The 26222-nt window shown below is 42.7% G+C and overlaps 1 protein-coding gene across 7 annotated transcripts in view; it reads left to right on the plus strand.

Annotated features, from left to right (window-relative positions):
- LOC114281136 (MraZ) overlaps positions 1–26222 on the plus strand; it is a 42433-nt gene that overhangs the window by 12063 nt on the left and 4148 nt on the right. For 4 of the 7 annotated variants that reach the window (XM_082902182.1, XM_082902183.1, XM_028223586.2 and 1 more), the window contains exons 6-17: positions 1567–1689; positions 1768–1893; positions 3582–3637; positions 3742–3841; positions 5825–5942; positions 6115–6324; positions 8252–8576; positions 21298–21391; positions 23371–23479; positions 23676–23944; positions 24058–24182; positions 24684–24918. In XM_082902182.1, the coding sequence (XP_082758308.1) occupies positions 1567–1689; positions 1768–1893; positions 3582–3637; positions 3742–3841; positions 5825–5942; positions 6115–6324; positions 8252–8576; positions 21298–21391; positions 23371–23479; positions 23676–23944; positions 24058–24182; positions 24684–24918 (1890 nt within the window). Of the gene's footprint in view, positions 1–1548; positions 1690–1767; positions 1894–3581; positions 3638–3741; positions 3842–5824; positions 5943–6114; positions 6325–8251; positions 8577–21297; positions 21392–23370; positions 23480–23675; positions 23945–24057; positions 24183–24683; positions 24919–26222 lie in introns of all 7 variants that reach the window. The other 3 variants (XM_028223583.2, XM_028223582.2, XM_028223584.2) reach the window with 1 other exon arrangement.

A 26222-nucleotide genomic window follows, 5' to 3' on the forward strand; every position in this document is an offset into this window, starting at 1 on the left:
ACACTAATGAAATGAGTTTGGTTATTGTTTTAAGGCCTATCCTATCAACTTAATGGGTTCTATTTGGCTGTGGCTCAGTGGGTTTTTTGTTGTAGAAATAAGTGGAATTTGTTTGAAACATAAAACTGTATAGAGTGTAAGAATCATGCAAGCACTGGTGGAAAGCAAGAGTAGTCTGTCTTTATGGTTTAGACCATAAATTTTTTCTTTAATAGAGGTGGAATGATGGAATGATTGAGTCAAGATGTGTTGATCAGCTTGTCGAAGCTTGCTCTACACAGGTTGCTTTAGACCATTAGATTCCTGAATTGGGATGGCTAAACTTAACACTAATACTATTTTAAGTCCGAATTTCATTTATTGGGAAGGGAGAAGCATAAGGTTGAGGTAAACCTTCATAAGCCAGGCTGAATTTAAACACTGATACATTGCATGATTGGGCCAGTTTTAATGGAGTTTGAGTCAATCAGCTTTATTTTTAGCTCTAATACAAGTTGCTAAGACCATTAAGTGCACATGTTGAGTTCAGCTCTACTTTGATGGGTCAATATGATCCTGCACACTAGTTCATAAATGCTCAAATGTTTAAAATTGACAATCCTCTGATTCTACTAGATGAAGAAAGAGGAAAGAGTAGAATTGAGGAAAAGAGAAAAGAAAAAGATAACAAACAAAGTTAAAGCTTTAAGTTTGAAAGCTGGAACGCTTTTGAAGTCTCAGTAGAGTTTGATTTGTTTGGGAGGTTTATGGGGGCAATTTCGTAACTGGTTACTGATTCAATTTTTTATAAAGGCTCTTAGTTGTAACCCACAGTATAGTTAACTCAATAAGTTTAGGCTCTTTAGTTGGAATGTGTTACTTGTCAATGTGATTTGATTAATAGTTCATTGCATGATGGTTGATGTTTTCCTAGGATTGGCATTCAGTATTGATCTATTTTTAATCTGTTTTTCATCTCAGATGGTTTAATTCACTTTATGCAATGAATCTATTTTTAATCTGTTTTTCATCTCAGATGGTTTAATTCACTTTATGCAATGAATCCATGTGACTACTTCAGTGAGGGATGTGAACATTCTTGCACTAAAAGGAAAAAATTCAACTTAAATGGTATAAATGTACCAAATTGTGATAAATATTCTGAAAATATGAAAGGGCTGAACTCTACCTAGACTTGGAAGTTAGAGCAATTTGGAAATAAAAGTAAGCGAAAACAATGACTAAACAGACCCCTGGCTATGTTACTCTTGTATTTGTATTGTTGCTTATTTGGTCTACATAATTCTCTCTATTTTTTTAAACAAATTGCCCCTTTTAATATTTTTCCTTCATCTGGTTTTCTTTTTCTTGCCAACCTAAGAAGTGCACCCTAATTTTCGGATTCCTCATCAAGTTGCAACTTATTTTATCTAGCATTATCAATATGACAATATGTAATACTCTAAATTTTTCCTTTTGTATTTCTCATGTGAGGGATATAACCTTTGTTGTCATCCTTTTCTTTCTACAAAGGTATTTGCTAACTCTTCTATTGGTACTCTAATATAGCTCTTTCTACAAATGAAGGTTTATGGTGCATTTAGAGTGTCTGTCAAAATGTTACTCATGTGGAACTCCAGAATCGAAATCGATGGTGGTGGAACTGTTACTACTTCCATCCTTGAAGTGAGGAATCTTGTTGTTCTTACGGTATGGCTTTTGGAACTCATCCAATTTTGTTGGCAAAATCAGTATGAGGTTTTCATTATTATTCCTTGTCTTTGGCAGGAAAACTCAGTCATCAGTTCAAATAAAAACTTGGCTGCTTATGGTCAGGGACTTCTGAAGTTGACTGGTCATGGTGATGCAATTAAAGGCCAGCGACTTTCCTTGTCACAATTTTATAACATTACTGTAAGATATTCATTTACCAATGTGTTATTTGCTCTTTTTTGCATGGTTAATTATGAGGATTTTGAATAAGAACGTGTCTTTGTTAAGTAGTGATGGATGTTATGCTAGGAACATTAACAGCAGATTAAAACATCAAGGACCCTTTTATCGGTTTTTAGTGTGTTTGTATGGACAATAATTGGAGAGTTGAAAGAAAGTTTTTGTTTCTGTTCCTGCACTCTGAATTAACTAAAGACCAGGGGGAAAAAAAAAAGGGATCTATCTGAGCATTAAACCAAAAGATTGCAAAGATTGCAGGGATAATTTAAAAGAGGTTGCTATCTGCTGATAATGCAACATGCTTGGGTGAGAGTCCCCTTGGGGGCTTGAAGACGTTTTCATAAATAATCTTCATATCCTGGTCAGCACCTGAAAGAAAACGTTTCGGTTAGGAACATGGTGGAATGTACTTGCCATACCCACCAAAAACTATATGCATATGTATATATATAGATATATAAATGTTGCCAGGGGTAAGTCAAATGTTCTGTGAGAACTATTAAATGGAATGTTGTTTGTGACAGAGAAAAACATTATGATCTCTCAAGCATGTAATTACTTCTCGGCTTTCTTCCTACGGAGCACTATTGATTTAGGAGCCACTGGCAGTAAACTGCACCTCTCTATCGTTTGGTTTTGTGCTTTGAGTGACTTTGTTGGGAATCATTCATCTGATGGTGATGGTAAGGTATTTGAAAAACGTGTTGTCACATATTTTCTCCTTTCGGACTATCATTTAAAAGCAAGATAATGCCCCTAAATTTTACTTATAAAAAAGGCTGCTAAATTAACAATGTTCAATAAGAAGAAAACAAAAAGAAACGGCTCCTAAATTAACAATGGTCAATAAGAAGAAAACAAAAAGAAGAGATTATGTAATTGAGGGATCATAAGGTTTGAGGAGATTGGGATTTGGAATTATGTGACCCTATTGTTTTGTTAGGTTGTATAGTTTTTTCTTACATTGGTTTACATAAAGGATTGGCTTTGATTTCCTATCTTCTACATTATAGATGAACTTAATAGGCTTATTCAACAGGATGTACCTAGCTGCATGTTGTTTGTTGATAAGATAGTTTTATCAATGAAATTGCATGTGGGTTACTTCTTAGTTTGGAGACATACTTCAAAATCTAAAAGTTTAATATCAAGTTGGAGTGAGGCAAGGTATATGATTTGGGATTTAGCGATGTCACAAATAGAATGAAAGATATAATGAAACTTGTCGGCTAGGCTATAGTTACGTGTGACCACTCCTGGTATCTTTGGATAGCATATTGTTTTATGCTTTCACTTTGCCATCTTTGGAAAGCATGAAAGAGTGATGACTCATGAACTATATGATCAAATCCTCCAATCTCCTCACCTCTTGCACAGTCTTTGCCATTAACTAAAAGAGTAGTTAAACAAGTATGTATCTGATATTTTGTGGGTTTTTACCGAAAAATTCAGTTTCTGCAAAAAAAGCAGTTGTCTGCTGGTACACAACTCATGCTTGTTTGGGATTGGTTGAAAGCTATCTTATATATCTTTTGAATTAGTTTATGTTAATATAATTAAAGCATTTTTCTTATTTCTTTATTAATTTTATCATATTTGTTGTTGCCCTTTGATTTATACAATATTACATTTCTTATGTATATTGACAGGTTGGGCCAGGATCTCTACTTCAAGCGCCATTGGATGACGATGGTAGTAAGAGCGCGTGAGTATGAAGTTGACTCATGTTTCATTACTGCTGATTGTTGTATTCATTTAGTGTCAGAAGAAATGTGTAGTCTGCAATTTGAATTTTCCCCTTTTTTTTAGGGTAACCAAATTGCGTTGCGAGAGTCCAGCATGCCCAGTGGATTTAATAACTCCACCTGATGATTGCCATGTTAATTACACACTATCATTTTCACTGCAAGTAAGATACAATTTTTGTACTTTATAAACTGCCTGGAATTTTTTCTGTTTGTACATGTGTGGAATTTTGTGGCTAACAATCTCATCAGATGAAAAATAACCTTGATTGGAGTTTTGACCTTCATATCAATTGGAAACCATGTACAAAAGGCAGGGTTATGGATTGAAATGGAATGTAAAACTAGATTGTATCACTATTAAAAATTATAGCAACTGAAAAATATGTACCAAAAAGCAGGGTCATGTATTGGAGAGGAACATGCAGTTAGATTCAACCATGCCTGCACTACTTGCCCAAAACCATGATTCATGTCCTTTCCTTTAAACTCATTTTACTGTCCATGTCTTATCCTTTTTTTGGATCAACTAGAAGCTGTTAGACACTTTTCTACTCTAGTTGCAATAGTCTAAACCCTTAGGTTAAGCTTATAACTGGTAATGATGAATTTTCAAGCTTGAGCAATTGCTCTTGGACATTAACTTTTAATTGTCTTATATCATAGGATTGCTAGTTATTCACCTTGTGTTAAAAGTTTGCACTGAGCATGTTGAATTTTGTTTATGAAGGTTCTTTGCTTTGTTTCATTATATTCTTGTTCTTAAGCATTTCAGCATCATCTCCGCCCAGAGCACCAGTGGGATTGTGCTTCATGATATATGATCAAACAAAGCCATATTGGGCTTATTGAACATTCCCTTTGCCCCATCTCTTTTTTCTGGTTATCAAGAGATGAAAGGCACATCTAAATTATTGAATGCTTACATTAGCCTTACTAGATATTTTGCAGGTGACATTGTTTCTCATAATTATGATTTGGACAGTCGGAACATAGCGGGCAGGTTGAGGTAGTGATTGATCCATTTTAATAAATAGAGAACTGTGGGAAGGGGAGGTAAGGTGAGATTGGGAGTGTCCAAATTAGTAAGTTGAGGGAAAATCATTCTATGAAGTTTTTCCCAGCTTCAAAAGACTTTCTTTCCAAAGGTTTTTGTGGTATGAAAGCACCTTTCCTAAGTGAGTTTTTATGCTTTGCTTACCCTGGGAAGTTCCTCATGTTAGATAATTGGAGAGGTAGAGACAAACTGGTTTCACAAGTCTCTTTGTCACGAGCTGCGAGTTTGACTATAGCAGCTTGCTTGTCTTATAGTTGTTCTATAAAATTTTCTTTTCAATTTTGTCCATTCAGTCACTTGCATAATATGCTAGAAGCATTCCTCCACATGAGCTAATTATTTTGCTTTTTGTTTTGTATGGTGTTCAATTTAAATAATTAAATTGTAGAAGAAGATATACTTTCTGCAACACGGTTCCACCCCATTGAATTTAATTGTTTTGTCCCCACATCTCTTGTTAGTATGTATATCCAATATCTAATTTGAACGGCCTCAACTAAACAACCGTTTTAAAGTGTCATAGAATTGCTTGAGAATAAGAGGTAAACAATAGTTATTGTGTGAATTATGAGGTAAACATTAGAGCATGAAATATTAATACATTAAAACAGAGCATTATATCTGGTATTGCTTTTGGGATCTCTCATTTTGTTTCTCTTCTTGCATTGGCATCTTCAGGATGACAAGCTTGTGTTTGTTAGCTGTAGATAATTGAACACATCCTATTTTGTGTCAATTGAGACCATCATCATATTCTTGCTCATAATGGAGACACAGATAATTTCAAACTTGTGGAACTCTTCCGTGCCACAACATTGGGATATTTTACCATGATAACTACCATCATTTCAGATATTTTGTAACATTGGGATATTCTGTATGCTCATAGTTGATATCATTGTGTTATTTTGCTCATTTCATATTCTTGGCAATGAGTGTCCACCAAAAATGCAATTATTGCTTGACCACTGCAGAATGAAATGAACAAAATAACTGGAAGACTTGTATTTTCTTTCTGTTTAAGCTTCCAGTTGATGGATCACATACATTTGGCAAAATAACTTTTCATTTCATGGTTTAACTTTTGCAGATTTGCCGTGTTGAGGATATTCTTGTGAATGGCCTCATTAAGGGAAGTATTATTCACATTCACAGGGCAAGGACTGTCATTGTTGATACTGGTGGCATGATTAGTGCATCAGAATTCGGTAAGTTTCATGTGATTTAATAGAGCCTGATTTACTTAACATATTCTATGTAAAAAGCTTTTATATTATTTTGCTTTAGGTTTTCAGTATCTCAAGGTTCTATAGTAAAGAAGTCTTTGATTTATGAGAAAAATGCCTATAAGTTTCAGACTCAAAGGAGACTCTTTTTCAGGATGCAGAAATGGTATTGGTAAAGGAAATTATTCGAATGGAGCTGGTGGTGGTGCTGGACATGGGGGAAGAGGGGGCTCAGGGTTTTTCAATGGGTTAGTGGCTAAAGGTGGTAATAGATATGGTGATGCTGATCTTCCCTGTGAATTAGGAAGTGGAACTGAGGGCCCTAATGACTCTAATGGAAATGTAGCTGGAGGTGGAATGATTGGTAAGCATTTCTACAGAGCTCTCAACTTCCACCAAAATTGAAAAAGAAAAAGAAACAGATTGTTAGTAACTTCCATGCAAATGCAATACTTCGTTTTTAGTTCTTATAAACAAAAGCTGAATGAGTTTTCTAAAGTCAACTTACATTTTGGTGCACCAAGTGCTAGTACAAATCAGCATGTTATTTCTTGTGTTATACATCAGTAAGTTTTTCTTAGGAAAAACTTTCTGTCTTTGCTGTTAGTGTGAGGGCTTTTCCTTAGTCTGAGATATCTGGTGTACCAGTTATTGTGCTTAGAAGTAAAGCTGGGGTAGTCAGGTACACATTTGTGTGTATATCAACAAGCCATGACTAACTATGGGCTTTGCCACGACTTTTATAGGGCTACCCTATCGCAGGTCATTGCAAAATAATAATTCTCAGTGAGTCCGAGGTCGATCCACAGGAAAAGGGAATTTAGAACAGGGGCAAATTAATAAAAAGAAAAGTAAATCAATTGATTGTGAAGAATTGGATTTTTGTGTATTTCAATTCTGAAAATAAATATGAGAAAAGCAAAATATTTGGTAAAGAACTAAGGGTTCAAAATTCGTGCTCAACGTCTCCTAGAATTTATTCTTGATTTATTAATGTCACTCAAATGAAAATCACACAAAGGGTGCTTTCAACCGGAAGATAAAAAAGATGATTACAACAAATTAATCATGAAAATTCAGTTCCTCTGATCGATTGATTTGGTTTGCAAGGAATCTCAAGTTTTTATCATGCTCAAAGTCAATGGAAGATAAGAACTTATACTAAACAAAAACTTTACTAAATTGATAAATCAAGCAATCAATACAAATCTTACAGCAAAACCATAGATGAAGAAATACCGTGAATCAATTGAGGCTTCACCCCCATCCATATCTAGGGTTTTTAGCAGTCCATGATATAGAATAGTTGAACCAGGAGAGAAAATGAGAGAGCTAAGAGCCTTTACAAAAAATTAATCCTGTTTGAAGAAGGAATCTAGTTTGCCCTTAAAACAACTTGCTTGCAAGATTTTTTTAACAAAAATCGCGACTGGCCGCTAGATCTGGCTCCAAACCTGCTAGAGTGATCTTCAAAATAAGGTTGCGGGATTGGGTGCTCTAGCTATCTTTCTTGCAACTTGCAACTTGCATTATGTCCAAGATTTCTGAACCCTATTGGACTGGATAGTCTAGGCTCAACCTGTGATATTTTCTTTTGTTTAATTTTAAACATTGACCAAGGGATATATTCTTGATTTTGATTGTTCCTTGTTTACTGCATAAGCTGAGTCTTTTCTTACCTTTTTGGCCACCTATAACCTCGATGCTATCCATATTTCCAACAACCTATGACCTCTAAAAACCACAAAAGCCAACCTAAACCTACAATCTTTTTGTAACCTAAGCCCACCATAAACCTAATTCTTCCTCGATCCAAGTTATTTGTCCATCTCTCATTTTTTTTTATATTTTTATTTTGGATGTCTCATCCAAAAAAATAAATAACTAAAATTGTTGGACAGACTTTGTAATCGTCATATGACCTTTATCTTTTTTTTCTGTTAAAATGTGTTTGCTTGTTTTTATGTTGTGTAAAAGAGTGGTGCTCTCTATTGATGGTAAACCGTCCAAATTTGCATTTCATATTCATGCTGTGAAAACTGTAACTAATTGCTAAATCTCTTGCAAAAGGCTTTTTGTTGCTGTTCAAAAATAAATAATTAAATAAAATCTCTTGCAAAAGGCTTTGATTGGTTTTTGTTGAACCATGTGATTCCATATTACACACATTGGATGCATAGACACAACCAAGAAAATTTTACTTAAGCTGTAATAGTGATTTTTACCTCAGTTGATTCTTGGTGTTACTATAGCCAAGTCATGTTTACCTTTTATTCATGTTTCCCGTCTAGTGCTGGGATCCATGCAGTGGCCACTTCTAGGTCTTCAAATAAATGGGTCTGTGAGAGCTGATGGTCAAAGCTGTGCAAAACCAACAAAAAACAGTGATGGTACTTCGGTTGGTGGACTTGGGGGTGCTTCTGGTGGGACAATTCTTCTTTTCCTTCAAGAACTTGTCCTTTTAGAGAACTCCTCTTTATCTGTCAGTGGGGGCCATGGTGGCCAGCTTGGTGGTGGTGGGGGTGCTGGTGGAAGAGTTCATTTTCACTGGTCTAAGATGGATGTGGGGGATGAATATGTTCCTCTTGCAACTATAAGTGGTACCATCAACAGTAGGTATGCCTAATATTCATGGTATCATTGTGGAGATTTTGCTAAATTCATGTTTCCTTATGCATTGATCTGTGCCAATAAATGCTGTGAATAATTTATTTTCTTTTATCATTGCTTTAAGTCCACAACTGTCTTTCATAAGTCAACGCTCAGAGAATGTAACTATTCCTTTTTCAAACATCATGCACCTATCCTTCTCCTCCATGCAATTGATATGTAATATTACTGATATCTCCAGTTTTGAATGAATTGTTCATGACAAGATGAGTGCTGAAAGAACTCCATAGTTGAATTTATCCATTTTATCTGAAACTACATTTAGGCAGGATGATGTGGATAAAAAATATTAACAATTTGTATCAGATGATGTAAAGGTTGGTTTGGGATGTTCTAAAAAAGTGCACTTTTTGACTTATTGGCTTATATGGGTTGGATTTGGGTTGGGTTTGATGTGATGTGTTAGAGAGGTGATGTGATTTAAATAAAATGATGTGACTTAAATAGGATAGTGACTTTTTGACTTTCTGTATTATTTAGTGTACGGGGAGCAAATATTCTGGTAAGCCCGTACTCCTTTCTTCCGAGCTCCGTTTCTGTCCGATCACCTGCGAGCAAATAACGATGAGCTGCCCGGCGGTGTGTGGCCGGAAAAACCCTCCGACGATCAAGTTAGCACACACCTTAGGATAGAGAGAGAGAGAGGGGAGTGTTTGAGTGTAAGAATTTCCTTACAGAATGTTCGTCTATCGCGTATGGGGGGCGCAGACATGCTTATATACCCTCTGCGCCCCATATCCACTCCCAGTCATCTCCTGACACGTGGCTCTACTATCCCATCTGTCAACATAAACCTTGCTGAACATCACCTAATCTCAATTGCCTGCCTTCTCAGCTAGAGCTCGGCAGTCGTGCTTTTCTATCTACGGCCGTGCTGTGCTTCATACCCAAGCACTTCACTGGCTAAGCCCAAGGAGAACCGGGCTAGGCGGCATCTCGACAAAGCCTAGCCCGGGGCACCTCCTGTGGTCGGCCTTCCTGCCGATCAAACGATTACCTCGGCTGACCACGCCTTTCCGGGTGCCGGTCACTCAGCTTGACTGGCTCCACCATCGCCTGATCAAACAGCTCGCTCCAACCGAGCACTGCCTGGCCGAGCAGCTTCTTTACGGTCTGGGGCGGCACATACTTGGCCCAACTCCTGCCCGGCCCAAGTCCTGATAGCCCATCTCCGAGCGGATCGCCGGTCATCTCGGCCCCATGCACCATTAGGCTCTCAACTTGCTCGGCCGTTGCCTCGGCCCAATTTCAGATCATAAATCTCCCTTTCAATTGGCGCCGTCTGTGGAAAATCTTGACAGACAAAACCTTGTCTTCCAGGTTCATCTGATCGCCGTCCATGGCGAACAACGACGAGTTTCCGTTGTTGCCATAAACGGAGCCACCCCGGAGTTCACCCGAAGGAGAGAAGGCCCTCCCGCCATCCATCCCATGGCGGACTTGGGGACGCCCACCGGAGGACAGTCAGGAGACGCGCGGGATAAGCGCGGAAGAAGTCATGGTCATTCACGGGGTCCAGACAGTCACCGGCGGAGGAGAGACTCACACGCCAGACGTCTGGAAAATAAGTTGAGGGACCAAGACGCTGTCATTCGGCGAATGGCGGAGGAGATGGAGGATCTGAAGCGGCATGTCAAAGGGAAAGGTGTAGCTGGAGTGGGAGGCAACAGTGAGCGCACCCCATCCCGCCGTTCAGGCGGTCAGAGCCAGCGACGTACTCAGTCCATATCTATTACCAGAAGTTACCAGGTTGGTGATTCCGACGCGCATGCAGAAAAGTCTAGCGCGCAAGACAGCACCTACAAACCCTCACGTCCGGTGACGACATCGAGGTACTCTTACTCTGCTCATTCAGAGGATTTACGGGCGGTCTTAAAGGAGCGGGCTCGCCGGCGCGAAGCTCAGAGAATACCGGCTTTCCAGCGGCTATCCTACGGGGTTCACGCCAGCGAGGAGGTCGGAATGCCTCCACCCCGCCAAGCAGTGCCACTCTTTGTAGATACGGACTTGGCCAGGCTGAGTGCCACCCCTTTTTCCCTGGAAATAGAAACAACACCGCTTTCGGCAGGCTTCCACCAGCCCAAGTTCACACTCTACGACGGAAAAACCGATCCTTACATGCATGTGAGCCACTTCCGACAGGTTATGGCCGGACATAGGCGAAATGACGGACTCATGTGCTTAATCTTCCCGTCAAGTTTAGGCGAACTGGGCTTAAAGTGGTTCGAGAGGTTACCGGAAGGGAGCATACAAAGGTGGCACCAGTTGGCCGAAGCCTTTGTGACGCGCTTTAAAACCAACACAAAAACACCAAAGGAAGTCGATCACTTACTAAGTGTCAAGATGGAACCGAGCGACACACTGAAGGTATATAACTCTAGGTATTGGGAGACCTTCAACGAGATCTTGGATTGCCCGGTCAACCTTGTAATCACTCAATACAAGCGTAGTCTCCCGGTCGGACATAGACTGCGGGACTCGCTCACCATGCACCAACCGACGTCCATGGGCCAGCTCATGCAGCGCATCAATGAGCACATCCGGGTCGAGGAAGATGCATCAGCATCCACCGTGAAGTCAATTCCGGCAGCAACAGACAAGAAGACGGCAGGCAAAGTGCACGCAGTTGGGCGAGAGTCCGGCCGCTCAAGTGACAGAGCAGAGGAATCAGACTGTGGCTCGAATCGTAAGAATCGGGGTAGAGGACGTCAGAACGACCGGGATGACTACGCCCGAGATGATGTCGCAGATGCCAACAGAAGATTGAAGGCAAGGACTGGCATCACCACGGTCTTCAAGATTCCAATTTATCGCATACTTAGTGAAATCCGAGATGAGGAGTATGTCCGGTTTCCTGCTAAGTTGGGTGATGGACAGAAGGGCTACAATCCGCGGTATCATTGCACATTCCACCGGGAGAGAGGCCACCGGACTGAGGATTGTTTGCCTTTGAGGCAACACTTAGAAGAGCTGGTCGCGGCCGGGCACCTCGACCTTTACATTGATGGCAGCGTAAAGCCGAATCAGGCTCCGGTCGATCCCAGGGGACAGGATGATCGAGACGCACCACCACAGGGAGTTATTAATGTCATCCACGACATCGTGGAACTGGAGCGTGTTTGCGAACTCCGGGGCATGATAAAAAAGGCAGAACATATGAGGGAAGTTTTGTCGGTACAGCCTGCCATCAAAAGGGGGAAGATTGAAGAAAAAGACGTGATTAGTTTCACCTCAAGGGATCTAGAGCGCATCCAGACGCCGCACAACGATGCCCTAGTAGTAACACTACGCGTCAAGGAATTTGATGTTAAACGGATCTTGATCGATCAGGGAAGCTCGGTCGAGATCATGTATTATGATGCGTTCAAGCAGCTCAAACTCCGGGAGACAGACTTGGCTCCGGCAACTTCGCCACTGGTTGGATTCAACTCACAACCGGAGTGGCCCTTGGGAAAGATTATCCTGCCGATCAAAGCGGGATCCATGGTCAAGCAAGTGGAGTTTTGGGTGCTACAAGTGCCTTCGACGTACAACCTTATCCTTGGAAGGGGATGGCTCCATGCTATGCAAGCTGTAGCATCGACTTACCACCAGGTGATGAGATTCCCCTCGGCTATGGGGGCGATCGAGGAGATCTGGGGGGATCAAGTCATGTCCAAACAGTGCTTCGTGGCGGTGAACGACAGCCGGGCTGCCAACGGATTCGTTCAAATGATTGAGGGACCGGAGGACCGGGGTGTCTTGGATGATGTGGGCACCAAGGCCGAAGACAAGGCTGTTGAGGAATTGGTTGAGGTGCAAATTGATACAGAACAGCCGGACAAGTTCTTCTTGCTCGGCTCAAGTCTCACGGCCATAGAGAGGACCGAGATGGTTGAGTTTTTGATGGCCAACATCGAAGTCTTCGTGTGGTCGCCTTACGACATGCCTGGCCTCGATCCAAGTTTTATCTGCCATCACCTCAATGTCTTCCCTGGGGCAAAGCCAGTCATCCAGCAATCAAGGAGATCGGCACTGCATCACGCCGAGGTAGTTGCAGAGGAGGTGAAGAACCTGCTTGAGGCACGAGCAATTCAGGAAGTGCACTACCCTCGGTGGATTTCCAACACAGTAGTGGTGCCTAAGAAGAATGGAAAGTGGCGAGTTTGTGTCGACTATAAGACAGTCAACCGAGCTTGTCCAAAAGATAGCTTCCCTTTGCCGCGAATTGACCAGCTTGTGGACTTGACTGCTGGACATAATAGGCTCAGTTTCTTGGATGCCTACCGCGGCTACCATCAGATCGCCATGCATGGGCCCGACCGAGAGATCACCTCTTTCACGACTCCAAGAGGACTCTTCTGCTACCGAGTCATGCCTTTTGGTTTGAAGAACGCCGGGGCAACCTTTCAGAGGATGGTAACCAAAATGTTTACTCCTTTGCTTGGCCGGACAATGGAGGCTTACATCGATGATATGGTGGTGAAGAGCTGACATGAGGCAAACCATTTGTCCGACTTAGCCGAGATGTTTGCCATTCTAAAGAAGCACAAGCTGCGCTTGAATGCGTCAAAGTGTGCCTTTGGCGTGGGATCCGGAAAATTTTTGGGGTTCTTAGTCACGAACCAAGGCATCGAAGCAGACCCTACTCAGATCAGAGCCGTGCAAGAGTTGAAGCAGCCCAGCTCGGCTAAGGACGTGCAGCATTTGGCCGGGATGGCCGCCGCGCTTAATCGGTTTATAAGCCGGTCATCAGATCGCTGCCGCCCTTTCTTTCAAGCATTGAAGTCAAAGTTCTCGTGGGACGAAGAGTGTGACCGAGCTTTGGCCGAGCTCAAGGAATATCTGTCTTCTTTGCCACTGTTGGTTACACCACAGCCGGGTGAGGAACTCTACCTTTACCTTGCCGTCTCCCACCACGCAGTCAGTGCGGTGCTAGTCCGCGTTGAAGGAATCAAGCACCTCCAAATTTTTTAGGTCAGCAAGACCTTGTTGCCGGCCGGCTGAGATGAGATATTTGCCGCTGGAAAAGCTTGCGTTGGCATTGATGATGGCTTCAAGGAAGTTGGCGCATTATTTTCACGCCCATACCATCGTTGTACTGACCGAGTTTCCCCTCAAGGCCTTGTTTGAACGGGCAGACTTTTCAGGCCGAATTCTTAAGTGGGCGGTCGAGTTGGGACAGTTTGATGTGAAGTTCCAGCCGCGCACTGCTATCAAAGCCCAGACTTTGGCAGACTTCGTCGCCGAGTTCTCACCAGGCACTCATCCGGTATGCCCGGTCGATATTACCGTGGCAGATGATGAGATGCACGCAAGACCATCCGAGATACAACCTGTTGGTGGAGGTAGCGACGCGGAGTTTGCGCGCACCATCGAAGCCCCCTCAGTTTGCACGGTTTTACCACTCGGTGATGCGATGACGGAGCTGAGTATCACCGACCCATCTGCTCTGTCCGGTCCCGCATCACCAAGGGGGGAAGAAATGGAACCACACAGCTCAGAACCTGCGGCCGGCATAGCATCGCAACTTGATGATTCGCCTACGGACTTGAGCATTACAGACCGACTTGCTGAGTCCGGGGCCGAATCACCAAGGGGAGCTGGAGTGGAACCAATCAACACGGAACTTGAACCCAGACAGCCAAGAAACCGTGATCCCATTGCCCTTCGCAACTCTCAGGACCCATCAGACTGTTGGAAGCTTTTTGTGGGGGAAATGTGGAAGCTTTTTGTTGATGGAGTGTCCAACCGTCATGGTGCCGGCCTAGGTATCGTTCTTATCTCCCCGGATGGCCTAACCATTGAACATTCTATCATGCTTGGCTTCCCAGCATCTAACAACGAGGCTGAGTACGAGGCCCTTCTCGCCGGGCTCAGGAGCGCTATTCAAATGAAGGCTGTCGAGCTATTAGTGTACAGTGACTCCTAACTTGTGGTTAACCAAGTCTCTGGGATTTACGAAGCAAAGGATGACAGAATGGCGACGTACCAAGCTCTGGTCAGGGCGCACATCAAGCAGTTTCAGGCAATCAGAGTCCAACAGATTGGCCGTGAAGAAAACAGCCGAGCTGATGAGCTGGCCGGCCTCGCTTCCATGGTAGATTGTACGTCTCCAAACCCCCTGTTAATTGACTTTCTTCCACGGCCAAGCATTGAAGACGCCGGGCAGACGGATGTACTCTGCGCCGCGTTAGGCCCTTCCTGGATGGACCCTTTGATCTTATTCCTCAGAGACCGGACTCTGCCAACTGAAAAGAAAGAAGCACACAAGGTCCGGGTGAAGTCAAAGCAGTTTTGGCTCTCTCCATCTGGTGCGTTGAATAAAAAGTCCTTCACTGGTCCTTATCTAAAGTGCGTGCACTCGAGTAGTGTGGAGGCCTTCTTGTACGAAATTCACGAAGGCATTTGTGGCAGCCACATAGGGGGCAGGTCCTTGGCCTACCGAGCTATTTCACAGGGATACTGGTGGCCGTGCATACAGGCCGACGCACAAAAGTACGTTCGCAAGTGCGAAAAATGCCAGAAATTCGCCCATCAGATTCATCAGCCTGCTAGGGAACTTCTTCCCCTCACCAGTCCTTGGCCCTTCGCCATGTGGGGGCTAGATATAGTGGGGCCACTGCCAACAGCACCGGGCAACCGGAAATTCTTCATTGCGGCCACAGATTACTTCACGAAATGGGTTGAAGCTGAGCCCTTGGCAACAATCAAAGAGAAAGACGTGAAGCGGTTTGTCTGGCAGAACGTGGTCACGCGGTTTGGCGTCTCCAAGATCTTGATCTCTGACAACGGCACCCAGTTTGACGGTTGCCTGTTCCGAGGATTTTGTGAAGATTTGAAGATTGAATTCTACAACTCCACTCCGGCTTACCCGCAGTCCAATGGTCAAGCCGAGGCATCGAACAAGACTATTCTTGATGGGTTGAAGAAACGACTGGAGAAGGCAAAGGGAAAATGGGCTGAGGAGTTACCCAGCGTCCTGTGGGCTTACCGAACAACCCCGCGGCGATCTACCGGGGAAACTCCATTTGCTTTGGCTTATGGCATGGAGGAGGTCATACCTTTGGAAGTTGGCATGCCCACCCTAAAAAGCGAGAGTTTTGAGCCCGAACTGAACGCCGAGGCTATTGCCTTGGAGCTGGACCTAATGGAAGAGCGTCGGGAGAAGGCCCTCATCCATGTGGCCGCCTACCAACAAGAGCTCTCAAAGAAATACAACAAGACGGTGCACCCCAGACCGCTCAAAGTTGGTGATTGGGTTTTGAGGAAGGTTATGGGCAACACCCTGGTGCCAGGTGAAGGCAAACTAGGGGCAAATTGGGAAGGACCCTACAAGATCACCGGTCTGGCAGGCAAGGGGGCTTACCACTTGGAGGATCTAGAGGGAAGAGCAATACCCCGACCATGGAATGCGGCCAACTTGAAACTGTATTATTTCTAAGATTTTGCTTTCTTTTCTTGTGCAAAGGAATTTTTTGGCTTGCACTGCAGAATGTAATTCTTTTTGTCAGTATATAGAAGTAATTTTGCTTTAGCACTTGGACTGTTGTTTTAATGTAAAAAACCGAGATGATTTACTCCGGTTGGAAGAGTTGGTGTTTTGTCCAACTTAGGAATCCCAACCGAGATGAGTAACTCCGGCTGGAAGAGTTGGTGTTTTGTCCAACTTCGGAATCCCAACCGAGATGATTTACTCCGGTTGGAAGAGTTGGTGTTTTGTCCAACTTAGGAATCCCAACCGAGATGAGTTACTCCGGCTGGAAGAGTTGGTGTTTTGTCCAACTTCGGAATCCCAACCGAGATGATTTACTCCGGTTGGAAGAGTTGGTGTTTTGTCCAACTTAGGATTCCCAACCGAGATGATTTACTCCGGTTGGAAGAGTTGGTGTTTTGTCCAACTTCGAATTCCCAACCGAGATGATTTACTCCGGTTGGAAGAGTTAGTGTTTTGTCCAACTTCGGAATCCCAACCAAGATGATTTACTCCGGTTGGAAGAGTTGGTGTTTTGTCCAACTTAGGATTCCCAACCGAGATAATTTATCCCGGTTGGAAGAGTTGGTGATTTGTTCAACTGCTATACCCAACCGAGATGATTTACTCCGGTTGGAAGAGTTGGTGATTTGTTCAAACAATCGAGATGGTTATTTCGGTTTATGAATTTGCTGTTTTGTTCTGCTTAAGTACTTCAACCGAGTTATGAATTCCGGTTGACGAGGTGTTTTGTTCAATCTATGATTTATACCGAGATGTTTTGCTGAAGATGGAATTGATGACAACCGTGCAAACACTTGACAAAATTTGAGTTTTTCATTGATAAGAAAGTCAATACAAAAGGTGGGGACAGAGCCCGGTTACATCAGAAGTGCTGAAAGCAAAAATACAAAAAAGAGAAGAAAACTAAACTAAGGATGAGAGATTGGTAAACTCGTCCTCGGCGGCATCAAGGTTGATGGTTGGACTTTTGTCTTGGGCACCGGGCTCGTCGTGGCCTGGCTGCTCCTGTACCTCGGCATCCTCTGCCTCTGTATTTGTCTCGGCGTCTCCCTCTTCAAGCCCTTCCTCGGCCTCAGCTTGCAAAGCGCTGAAGACGTCGTTTGCGTAAGGCACGAGGTAGACCGGTAGCGAAGCAGCAGGAGGATTGGCAAATACGTCGGTGTCAGAGCCCTGGCCGAGATGCTCGCAGGCGGACTTCCAGCCAGCTTTGAAGTAAATGTCTTGTGTTGCAAAGACTTGTTTCTTATAGCTCTGCTCGGCTTCGTTGAACCCGGCGTTGTTAGCAGCCCGGCAACCTTTCTTCCACGACTTTTTGAGCGCGTTTACCTCGGTCTGGAGCTCATCCTGTTTTTTAACGGCCGCATCCAGCTGATCGAGCAGTCTGTTGTTGTCTGCGTTTGCCATCTCAAGTGAAGACTTTGCCCGGCCGAGCTCGGCTTGGAGGCTCTGGACCTGGTTGGCTGTGTCGTTGGCCTTTTGCCGAAGTCTATGGATGCGCTCCATTACTAGGTGTTGTTTCTGAATGGCCTGCAAGAAGCAAAGTTGATTAGAAAAGGAATCAGACAAACACTTGTGAAAATTTCAGAGGTACATTGACTTACCCTAGCCATAGACTTCACGGATGATTTTACCAACCGAGTGTCAGGGACGTGGTCGCTGCCGACCACGTCGCTCGGTAGAAGAAGAGCTTTGGAAAGATCGAAGGCGAGCAAATGCTCTTTATCGCCCTTGATCGAAGCCGTGGCCGGGATGTCTTGACCCCGGTGCTTCAGCTGTGGACGCCAGGCCGGCACTGGGACAGGATTGTCAGATGGCTGCTCGGTACTCAGCTCGGCAACAAGCTCGGCAGATGGGTCTGCGCGAGCTCTTTTACCAGCACGGTGAGGAGCAGGTTCTCGGCTGGACTGACCGGTCGCTTGAGAGGCAAGAGCGACCACGGCGCCGCTGGATTGACCGGCGGCTGGCGAGCGGGTGACAACGCTCGGCATCTCGGCAGATGTGGCGGTGAGCAGGTTCTTGATTCTGCTTCGTTTGGCCATCTCTTGCTCCTCTGTCAAACGAATGAGTGGAACGTCTGGCAGAGTTGGATCTGGTGGAGGTGTTGGAGCGCGGAGGAAGTCTGTAACTTTACTCCGGCGGGGAGCGGAGTATCTGTATGTGGGACTGTAGCCGAGCAATTGGTTGCAATCTCAGTCGCGGTAGCGGAGCGCGGTCCTGATTGCCTCTACGTTGGGGAAATGATAGTTGGCTTGCAAGGCTTGGATTGCTGCAAAAGAAACAAGAAAAAAAATGACTAAGTATGGAAACATGAAGACAGTATATTAACCGAGTTAATTTGTGCGGCTTACATGTGCTGCCAAAGTTTTTGCTTATCATCCAGCCCTGTACCTCGGCTGTCTCGTAATTGCCTGACACCCAGAAGAAATCATCGTCGTGAAGATCCTTGTCTGGAGTGCCAGTCATGATTTTCTCTCTGCCTAGTCTAATCTTAAGATAATAGGCGAGGCTGTCGCCGGTGTGGCCTAGGGTGTATTGGCGTAGGATCTCGGCTAAACCTAGGCTTATGCCTAACCGGTTGTTTAGCTCGTGCACGCCGTTTATTATTCGGTACGTGTTGGTGGACACTTGGGTGGGTGCTAGCCCGGTTCGGCGCAGGAACTCGGTAATCAATGGGTTGAGTAGGAAACGAAGGCCCCCTTCGACGATGGATAGCACGGTGAAGGGGCATTCCTCCCTGTCCCAAGGTGTCGTCTCAATTTCTGCAAGTTCAAGGTGGACATCGGCCGGAATGCCGTACTCCTCCCTGAATGCAGCCAGTGCAACCGGAGTATCTACGAGAAATCGAAATTTCCCCATTTGTGGCCGGCCTAAGATAGCTCGGCTGAGGGGTTTGGCACTGTATTAAGTGGTCGTTGCTTGGCCTTGAGAGCCTCAGGAATGGACAGTGGTCCCCTTGGACTCTGCAGCAAAATGATGGCAAGCGTGAGCGCGGTCGGGCGAAATGAGCTGGACTTTAGCTCGGTCATTAAGAGTGCCAAACCACCTCGGTCGTCTAAGCTAACTAAGGAGCTCGGTCGCCCAAGCAGACCAGATGTTAGCCCGGTTGAGCGACCAATTCCTTTTGTTATCTCGGTTTTTGCTGGGGTTGAGACAAACATGTTATTTGCTCGGTTAGATTGGTTTTTTGGATCAAATGAAGACCAGGAGTCCGGTCCGCCCCAGTTCTTCAGTGTTCTTCAGGAAAAATAAAGAACACCAAGAACAGTGGGAGGTTTGGGACGGTTTCTGTGGCCTATGCCCTAAGAACTAAGTTTTAGTGCCCTAATGTGTGAAATATTAAAGAAGATAGAAACAAAAGAGGGATTGAAGGTCTTACCAGTGAGGGGGCAACTACTTTTTCTTTGAGCACGAACGCAAAGAATGGCAAGCGGGGCTTGGAGGAAGATGCTAGAGGTCTGGCGAGTCGAATAGCAGAATGGCAGTAGGAGGAAATTGAATTAGAAGGGTCTTGTATGTATAGAAAAGAGAGACCGCCCAAATTCAAATTCTGGCAAAAACGGCGGGTTGGCTGCTCGAGAACCAATGGCAGCCCGCCACGTGTCACCATTTATGGCGATGTCAGAACTGAAGAGACAGGTTGAAGAGTCGAAGAGCCAACCGAGCTACTTTCAAAGAAGAGGACGTCAGCCGAGGAATATAGCCGGGTAAGTTTGCAGACAGTAATGTTAACTAGCCTGGTCGCCCTTTGGCATTTTGAAGACCGAAGAAATGTTACCTCGGTCAAAGTATAGGTAATCCCAGTCACGCTCGCGCGGATGGAATTAAGGGGCAATTGAGAGGGAGATTTATGATCTGAAATTGGGCCGAGGCAACGGCCGAGCAAGTTGAGAGCCTAATGGTGCATGGGGCCGAGATGACCGGCGATCCGCTCGGAGATGGGCTATCAGGAGTTGGGCCGGGCAGGAGTTGGGCCAAGTATGTGCCGCCCCAGACCGTAAAGAAGCTGCTCGGCCAGGCAGTGCTCGGTTGGAGCGAGCTGTTTGATCAGGCGATGGTGGAGCCAGTCAAGCTGAGTGACCGGCGCTCGGAAAGGCGTGGTCAGCCAAGGTAATCGTTTGATCGGCAGGAAGGCCGACCACAGGAGGTGCCCCGGGCTAGGCTTTGCCGAGATGCCGCCTAGCCCGATTCTCCTTGGGCTTAGCCAGTGAAGTGCTTGGGTGTGAAGCACAGCACGGCCGTAGATAGAAAAGCACGGCTGCCGAGCTCCAGCTGAGAAGGCAGGCAGTTGAGATTAGGTGATGTTCAGCAAGGTTTATGCTGACAGATGGGATAGCAGAGCCACGTGTCAGGAGATGATTGGGAGAGGATATGGGACGCAAAGGGTATATAAGCATGTCTGCGCCCCCCATACGCGATAGACGAACATTCTGTAAGGAAATTCTTACACTCAAACACTCCTCTCTCTCTCTCTCTCTATCCTAAGGTGTGTGCTAACTTGATCGTCGGAGGGTTTTTCCGGCCACACACTGCCGGGCAGCTCATCGTTATTTGCTCGCAGGTGATCGGACAGAAACGGAGCTCGGAAGAAAGGAGTATGGGCTTGCCGGAATATTTGTTCCCCGTACATTTAGGTTATGCCAAACTTGGCCTCAAGGGGAAAAAAGTTAAAAACTAAACTGTTGTATGAATTATCACTTAAAAGAGTTGCAAGCTTCACTTAGATCAGTGGGGCTATTCTTCTTTTAGCACATCAAAATTTGGAACACATTTCACTAAAACTATGAGTTTGGATAGTAGATAATACATATTTTACTTAATAAATATGATTATGAGAGTATGGTATATTATATGGTTTTACATATTCTTTACTACACTTCATTTCATAAATTTGATTATAGATGGTTAAAAGGCCATTATGTAACTTAGGCATTTTAGGCTGTCTTCACAATCTTGCATGGTTAAGTTTTGCACAGAGCATTTGCTTAATTTTTTCTTGAGTTGTTGCTGTATTCTTCCACATTTAATGCCTTCATGTTTCCATGCAAACCCTTTTTAAAGTTTGCAGTTACCAGTACTCTGTATTAACTCTTTGACTAATTATCTTAACCAGCTAATCAAACAGATTTTGTATCTCTTTCTGTAAGAAATATTTGTTATAATAATGTGTACTTGATCTTATGATGTCTACAGTGGGGGTGATGGGGATGGTGGCGGTCTTCGTGGAGGGGAGGGGACTGTTACAGGAAAGAAGTGCCCTAAGGGCCTTTTTGGTATATTCTGCAAGGTGTTTTGCTATTCTTTCTTCTGCTGGTTTTGGATGGCTTCTGTCTGAACTGTTAAGCTATTTCTTAACCCTCATTAGAAGTATTTTCATGGCATAATGCCATATGGAGTAACATGTTCCATGTTCCCTCAACATCTAATGAAAAGTTGTCATTTTTCTTTATTTTATTTTGTGCAAATACACGTACTTATTTCTTTCTTTATTTTATTTTGTGTAAATACACATACTTATTTCTTTATTTATTTATTTTTGTTTTGTTTTGTTTTTCTTCAACAGTGGATAGTGTTATTGGGTGGGGATGCCGATACCTTAAAGTTTGTTGGATGTGGTACCAATGTGTTATGTTCTTAATTTCGTAGGATTTCAAACACGAAAATGTATTATTCTACCACGTTTTCTTTTCTTTTCTTTTCTTTAAAAAAAGGAATTTATTTTGCCAACAGGAATGATATGATTGTCCATAAATGGACTAAAATCCTGTCAAAGAGGTAAGGAAAGTTCAGATAAAATAGTAGAAAGGGAAGCAAACCAAAACCTCGAAGAAGAATCAAAATTTAATTATTCCCATCTGACTCCAAAATGGAAACTCCTTTTTTAGTTAGCCAATCATCCTCCCTATCAAAAACTTTTGGCACTTAAAGAAAACTCAGCATGCACTATATAACACAAGTCTACTATCTATATGGGGGGATCAAATTTTCTCCATTTGATGTGATTCATAGAATCAAAGTAAGTTGGCTCAAGTGGATAAGTGCATCTAGCATATTATGTGATCGAGGAATACCAACAAAATTGAAAGGAAAATTCCATAGAACAACTTTGAGGCTGATGATGCTTTACAGGACAGAGTGTTGGGCAACTAAGAAATTTGTGCATAAATGATTGTAGTTGAGCTGAGAATGCCTAAATAGATGTGTGGTAAGACTTGAAAAGATAGAAGTAGAAATAAATGTATTCATGAAATGGTAGGAGTAGTATCTATTGAAGATAAGTTAAAAGTCAAGATGATTTGGAAATGTACAATGAAGACCTGTAGATGCAATGGTAAGGAAAAGTGATAGAATCACCATGAGTGGAGATGCTAGGGATGAGGGGAGGGAAAGACCTAAGCTGATATGGGATGCGGTAGTGAAAAAAGATATGAATTTATTTATTTAATTGTGCATAGAGCCTTTGATAGAGCTAAATGGTGAAAAGGATTCGCCGACCCCACTTCATTAGGACATCAGGCTTAGTTTGGTTTGGTTAGTGCCTGCTTATGTTACAAACAGTAAGCTGCCCTCTGGAAATAACCATTTTTCACTTGTTTGCTTTTTAGTTCATATTAATATCAAGCTGTTGTCCCTTTTGTCTAACAGAGTGTTACCTGGGGTCTGGATCATTTTGGTACACAGTTGGGTTGGGATTGTTGTTCGCTGAATACAATAATCACTGTTAGACTTGTCATGTTATTTTATTTTTATCTTGAGGGTATTATTGTCATAGTGACATTAATTTTTAATATGGATATGTGTTAGGTGAGGGCTTTTCATTATGACCCAATAACCTATTCTCTATATTCTCTCTTCTCTTCATCTCTTCTCTCTTTCCTCTCCAACCCTAATCCTAATTTCTTGAACTTTTACACTATGTATTGGAATTTATCATGCTATTGCATTAGTGTATTGGAAACGAAGTAAACTATTGGCATGCCATGGGCCTGTGTTAAAATCTTCTTAATAAATCCATCTTATTTTTTTTGAACTATCATTTTGATGTTTTATCTTATTAAGATGAAGACTATTGGAAGAAGGATCAAACTAGTTTTTAACTGCTAAATTTAGTTCACTGAATGGTAATGTACCATGTTTTGGTAGTTACAACACTCCTTCCATTGCGCAAATCTTAACAATAGGACTTGTCATTTGTGTATGTTACCTTAATTTACACAAAGTGCTGACAGTTGTTTGAATGTTTTTGGCTATGTGATATGTGCTTAGGAATGCCCTGTTGGCACATACAAAGATGTTGAGGGCTCTGAAGCAAATCTGTGCACTCCTTGTCCTCTTGAGATTCTTCCATATCGTGCAAGTTTTATATATGTACGAGGTAATTCTAATGACTGTGCTTTGACTCCTGGGCTATAGTTTCTTGTGTCTTTTGTTGTTGTTGTTGATCAACAGAGTTTCTCATCTTTTTATTTATTTATTCTTTTGATCAGCAGAGTTTCTTGTCTCTTCCCATCATCTCTTGTTGGGATTAATTAATTTTAGCCATTATGACACGTGGATTGCACTCATTGCAGGGGGAGTTACTCAATCATCTTGTCCCTATAAATGTATATCGGAGAAGTACAGGATGCCAAACTGCTATACGCCTCTTGAAGAGCTGATTTACACATTTGGAGGGCCCTGGCCTTTTGCACTTCTGTTGTCATGTGTTTTAGTTGTTTTAGCTCTCTTGTTAAGTACTGTGCGAGTCAAATTTGTTGGGTCAGGTTCTTCCTATCACACTGCAAATTCAATTGAACGCCAAAATCATCACCATTTCCCATATCTCCTTTCTCTATCAGAGGTGCATTAGTCTCTTCAAACATTTCATAATTGCAACTTATGATATCTGTTGCTAAAAGACAGGTATCCTGATTCTCTTTCACCATCTTGTGTGCTTAATTACTCAATTCATAGGTACGAGGGACCAGATCTGAAGAAACTCAGAGCCATGTTCACAGAATGTACTTCATGGGGCCCAATAATTTCAGAGAACCCTGGCATCTTCCTTACTCTCCTCCCAATGCGATTATCGAGATTGTGTAAGAAATCACTTGAACTTGGACGCCCTTGAATAACTGCACAATTTAACGCTGATGTAGATTGTAAATTTGTAACACTTTTTTATGTCATTCTATTAGGACACAATTTTCTTTTCTTTTCCTTTCCTTCCATCTAACAGTGAAATAAAACATGCTAGAAATTTGATTTTACTGTCAGTATCAGTGACTAGAAATTATGTCCTCACTAGGTTTTGGCTCTGGTATACCATTAGCCAATTACTTGATTAATTATATATTGTTAACTTCTTTTGCTTTCTCTAATGCTCTTGACCGTGCGCAAGCCTAAATTATTCACATATTGCAACTGGGCTGGTTGTTTGGTGCATGGACACTCTTTAGTTAAGCGGAGTAATTGAAGAATCTCTCTCCCATAGAATTGAAACAACTATCTGCACTAAATTTATTTATTCCATCTCATTGCTTGCAAAATAGATATATTTTTTTATGATGTGCAATCTCTTATGAGTTGCAGCCTTGCAGGTATGAAGATGCTTTTAACAGATTTATTGATGAGATCAACTCTGTTGCTGCCTATGATTGGTGGGAAGGGTCAGTGCACAGCATACTCTCTGTGCTTGCGTATCCTTGTGCTTGGTCCTGGAAACAGTGGCGTAGGAGGAATAAAATCCATCGTCTTCAGGAATACGTGAAATCTGAATACGATCACTCATGTCTACGATCGTGTCGGTCACGAGCTCTATACAAAGGAATGAAGGTCTGACTTATTTATATTAGTAGTAATACTCCCAACAATTTTCATCCAATATTTAAGTCCGTGTTGCACGGCATTTTGTTCTTTATTACTATGCTTATACTAGGAAAAACTGAAGAAACATCACCTGTAAGCTTCGTAGATTAATATTGAGCTTTCCCTCATTTATTGGATGACACTAGCCTCCCTTGTTGGTGAATGATGTTGAATGACACTAGTGATTATAGTAGAGTTTCCAGAGATTTTTTTCGCTCGGTTTATGGGACACAATGACCGTGAGTTTGTATTTTATTAAATTCAGACTTGAACAAAAGGAAAACCAAAAAGAAAAGAAAAGAAAAGAAAGTGAAGAATGTGGATTCTAAAGCTGACGGTACAGTTTCCACATATGTACTGATGCTAAACATGCCTTTAGTGAAACCCACCTAAAATTTTTTATGAATGTTCAGAACAAATATCACCATGAAGATCATTACTCAATGCTGGTCTTGTTAACATAGGCATGGAGGGGGTATACTAGAGATGGACCTAACCGTTGGCAACATTTGTGCAAAGTGGCAATGTCAACATGGTTGAACGAATTTGTATTGTTGGAATTGCAATTTTTTGGTTATTTTTTAGGTTTGACTGCCTAAATAGTAATGGTAGCATGTGATTTTTGAATTTTTTGACAATTTAAGTTTGCTACAGACTTAATTTAGACATATGGTGGTCCTGCATTGGTTTTTTATTTTCAAGGGACATGCATATAGCATTATGTGTTTAGGGAGTCTGCAAAACATGCTATAGCCTATAGGTTTTCTCTCGATTTAGTTCAAGTCTTCTTGGTTTTGTCGGAAAAGATTATTAATGGACTAAACATAGTCTGGTTAGTCATACAACTAGCGATTAGCTTAAAGTGCTATCTCCTGCCAATGTAAGTGAGAAGTTGCAAGGTTTAGTGTCAGTGGAGGCATGGGTGTGTTGTCATCAGGAAAATAAAAATGTAAATAGAGATTCTGATTAATAATGCGTGACATAGGCTTCGCCAACACTGTAGCAAGAACATGCGAGCACCAATGAGGCTGAGCATTTTTCAGGGCTAGCCCATAAGAATTCTCAACGGATATCCCTTATTTAGACTTCTAGCTAATCAAACATTCTAGACATTGTGTGATTATGTGATTGGTACCTGTGGTACCCTAGTAGGTTGTAACATGTGAAAAGTCTGTCTAGAAAATAGATGTTGAGGTACAGTTGGCAATCTAATTTTACATTCTGTCAAAAAGATCAATTCTTAGCAACATGTCATTTGCATCAAATAATTA

This window comes from Camellia sinensis, chromosome 13, assembly GCF_055761805.1.
Source record: "Camellia sinensis isolate YWXY chromosome 13, ASM5576180v1, whole genome shotgun sequence".
Classification (NCBI taxonomy): domain Eukaryota; kingdom Viridiplantae; phylum Streptophyta; class Magnoliopsida; order Ericales; family Theaceae; genus Camellia; species Camellia sinensis.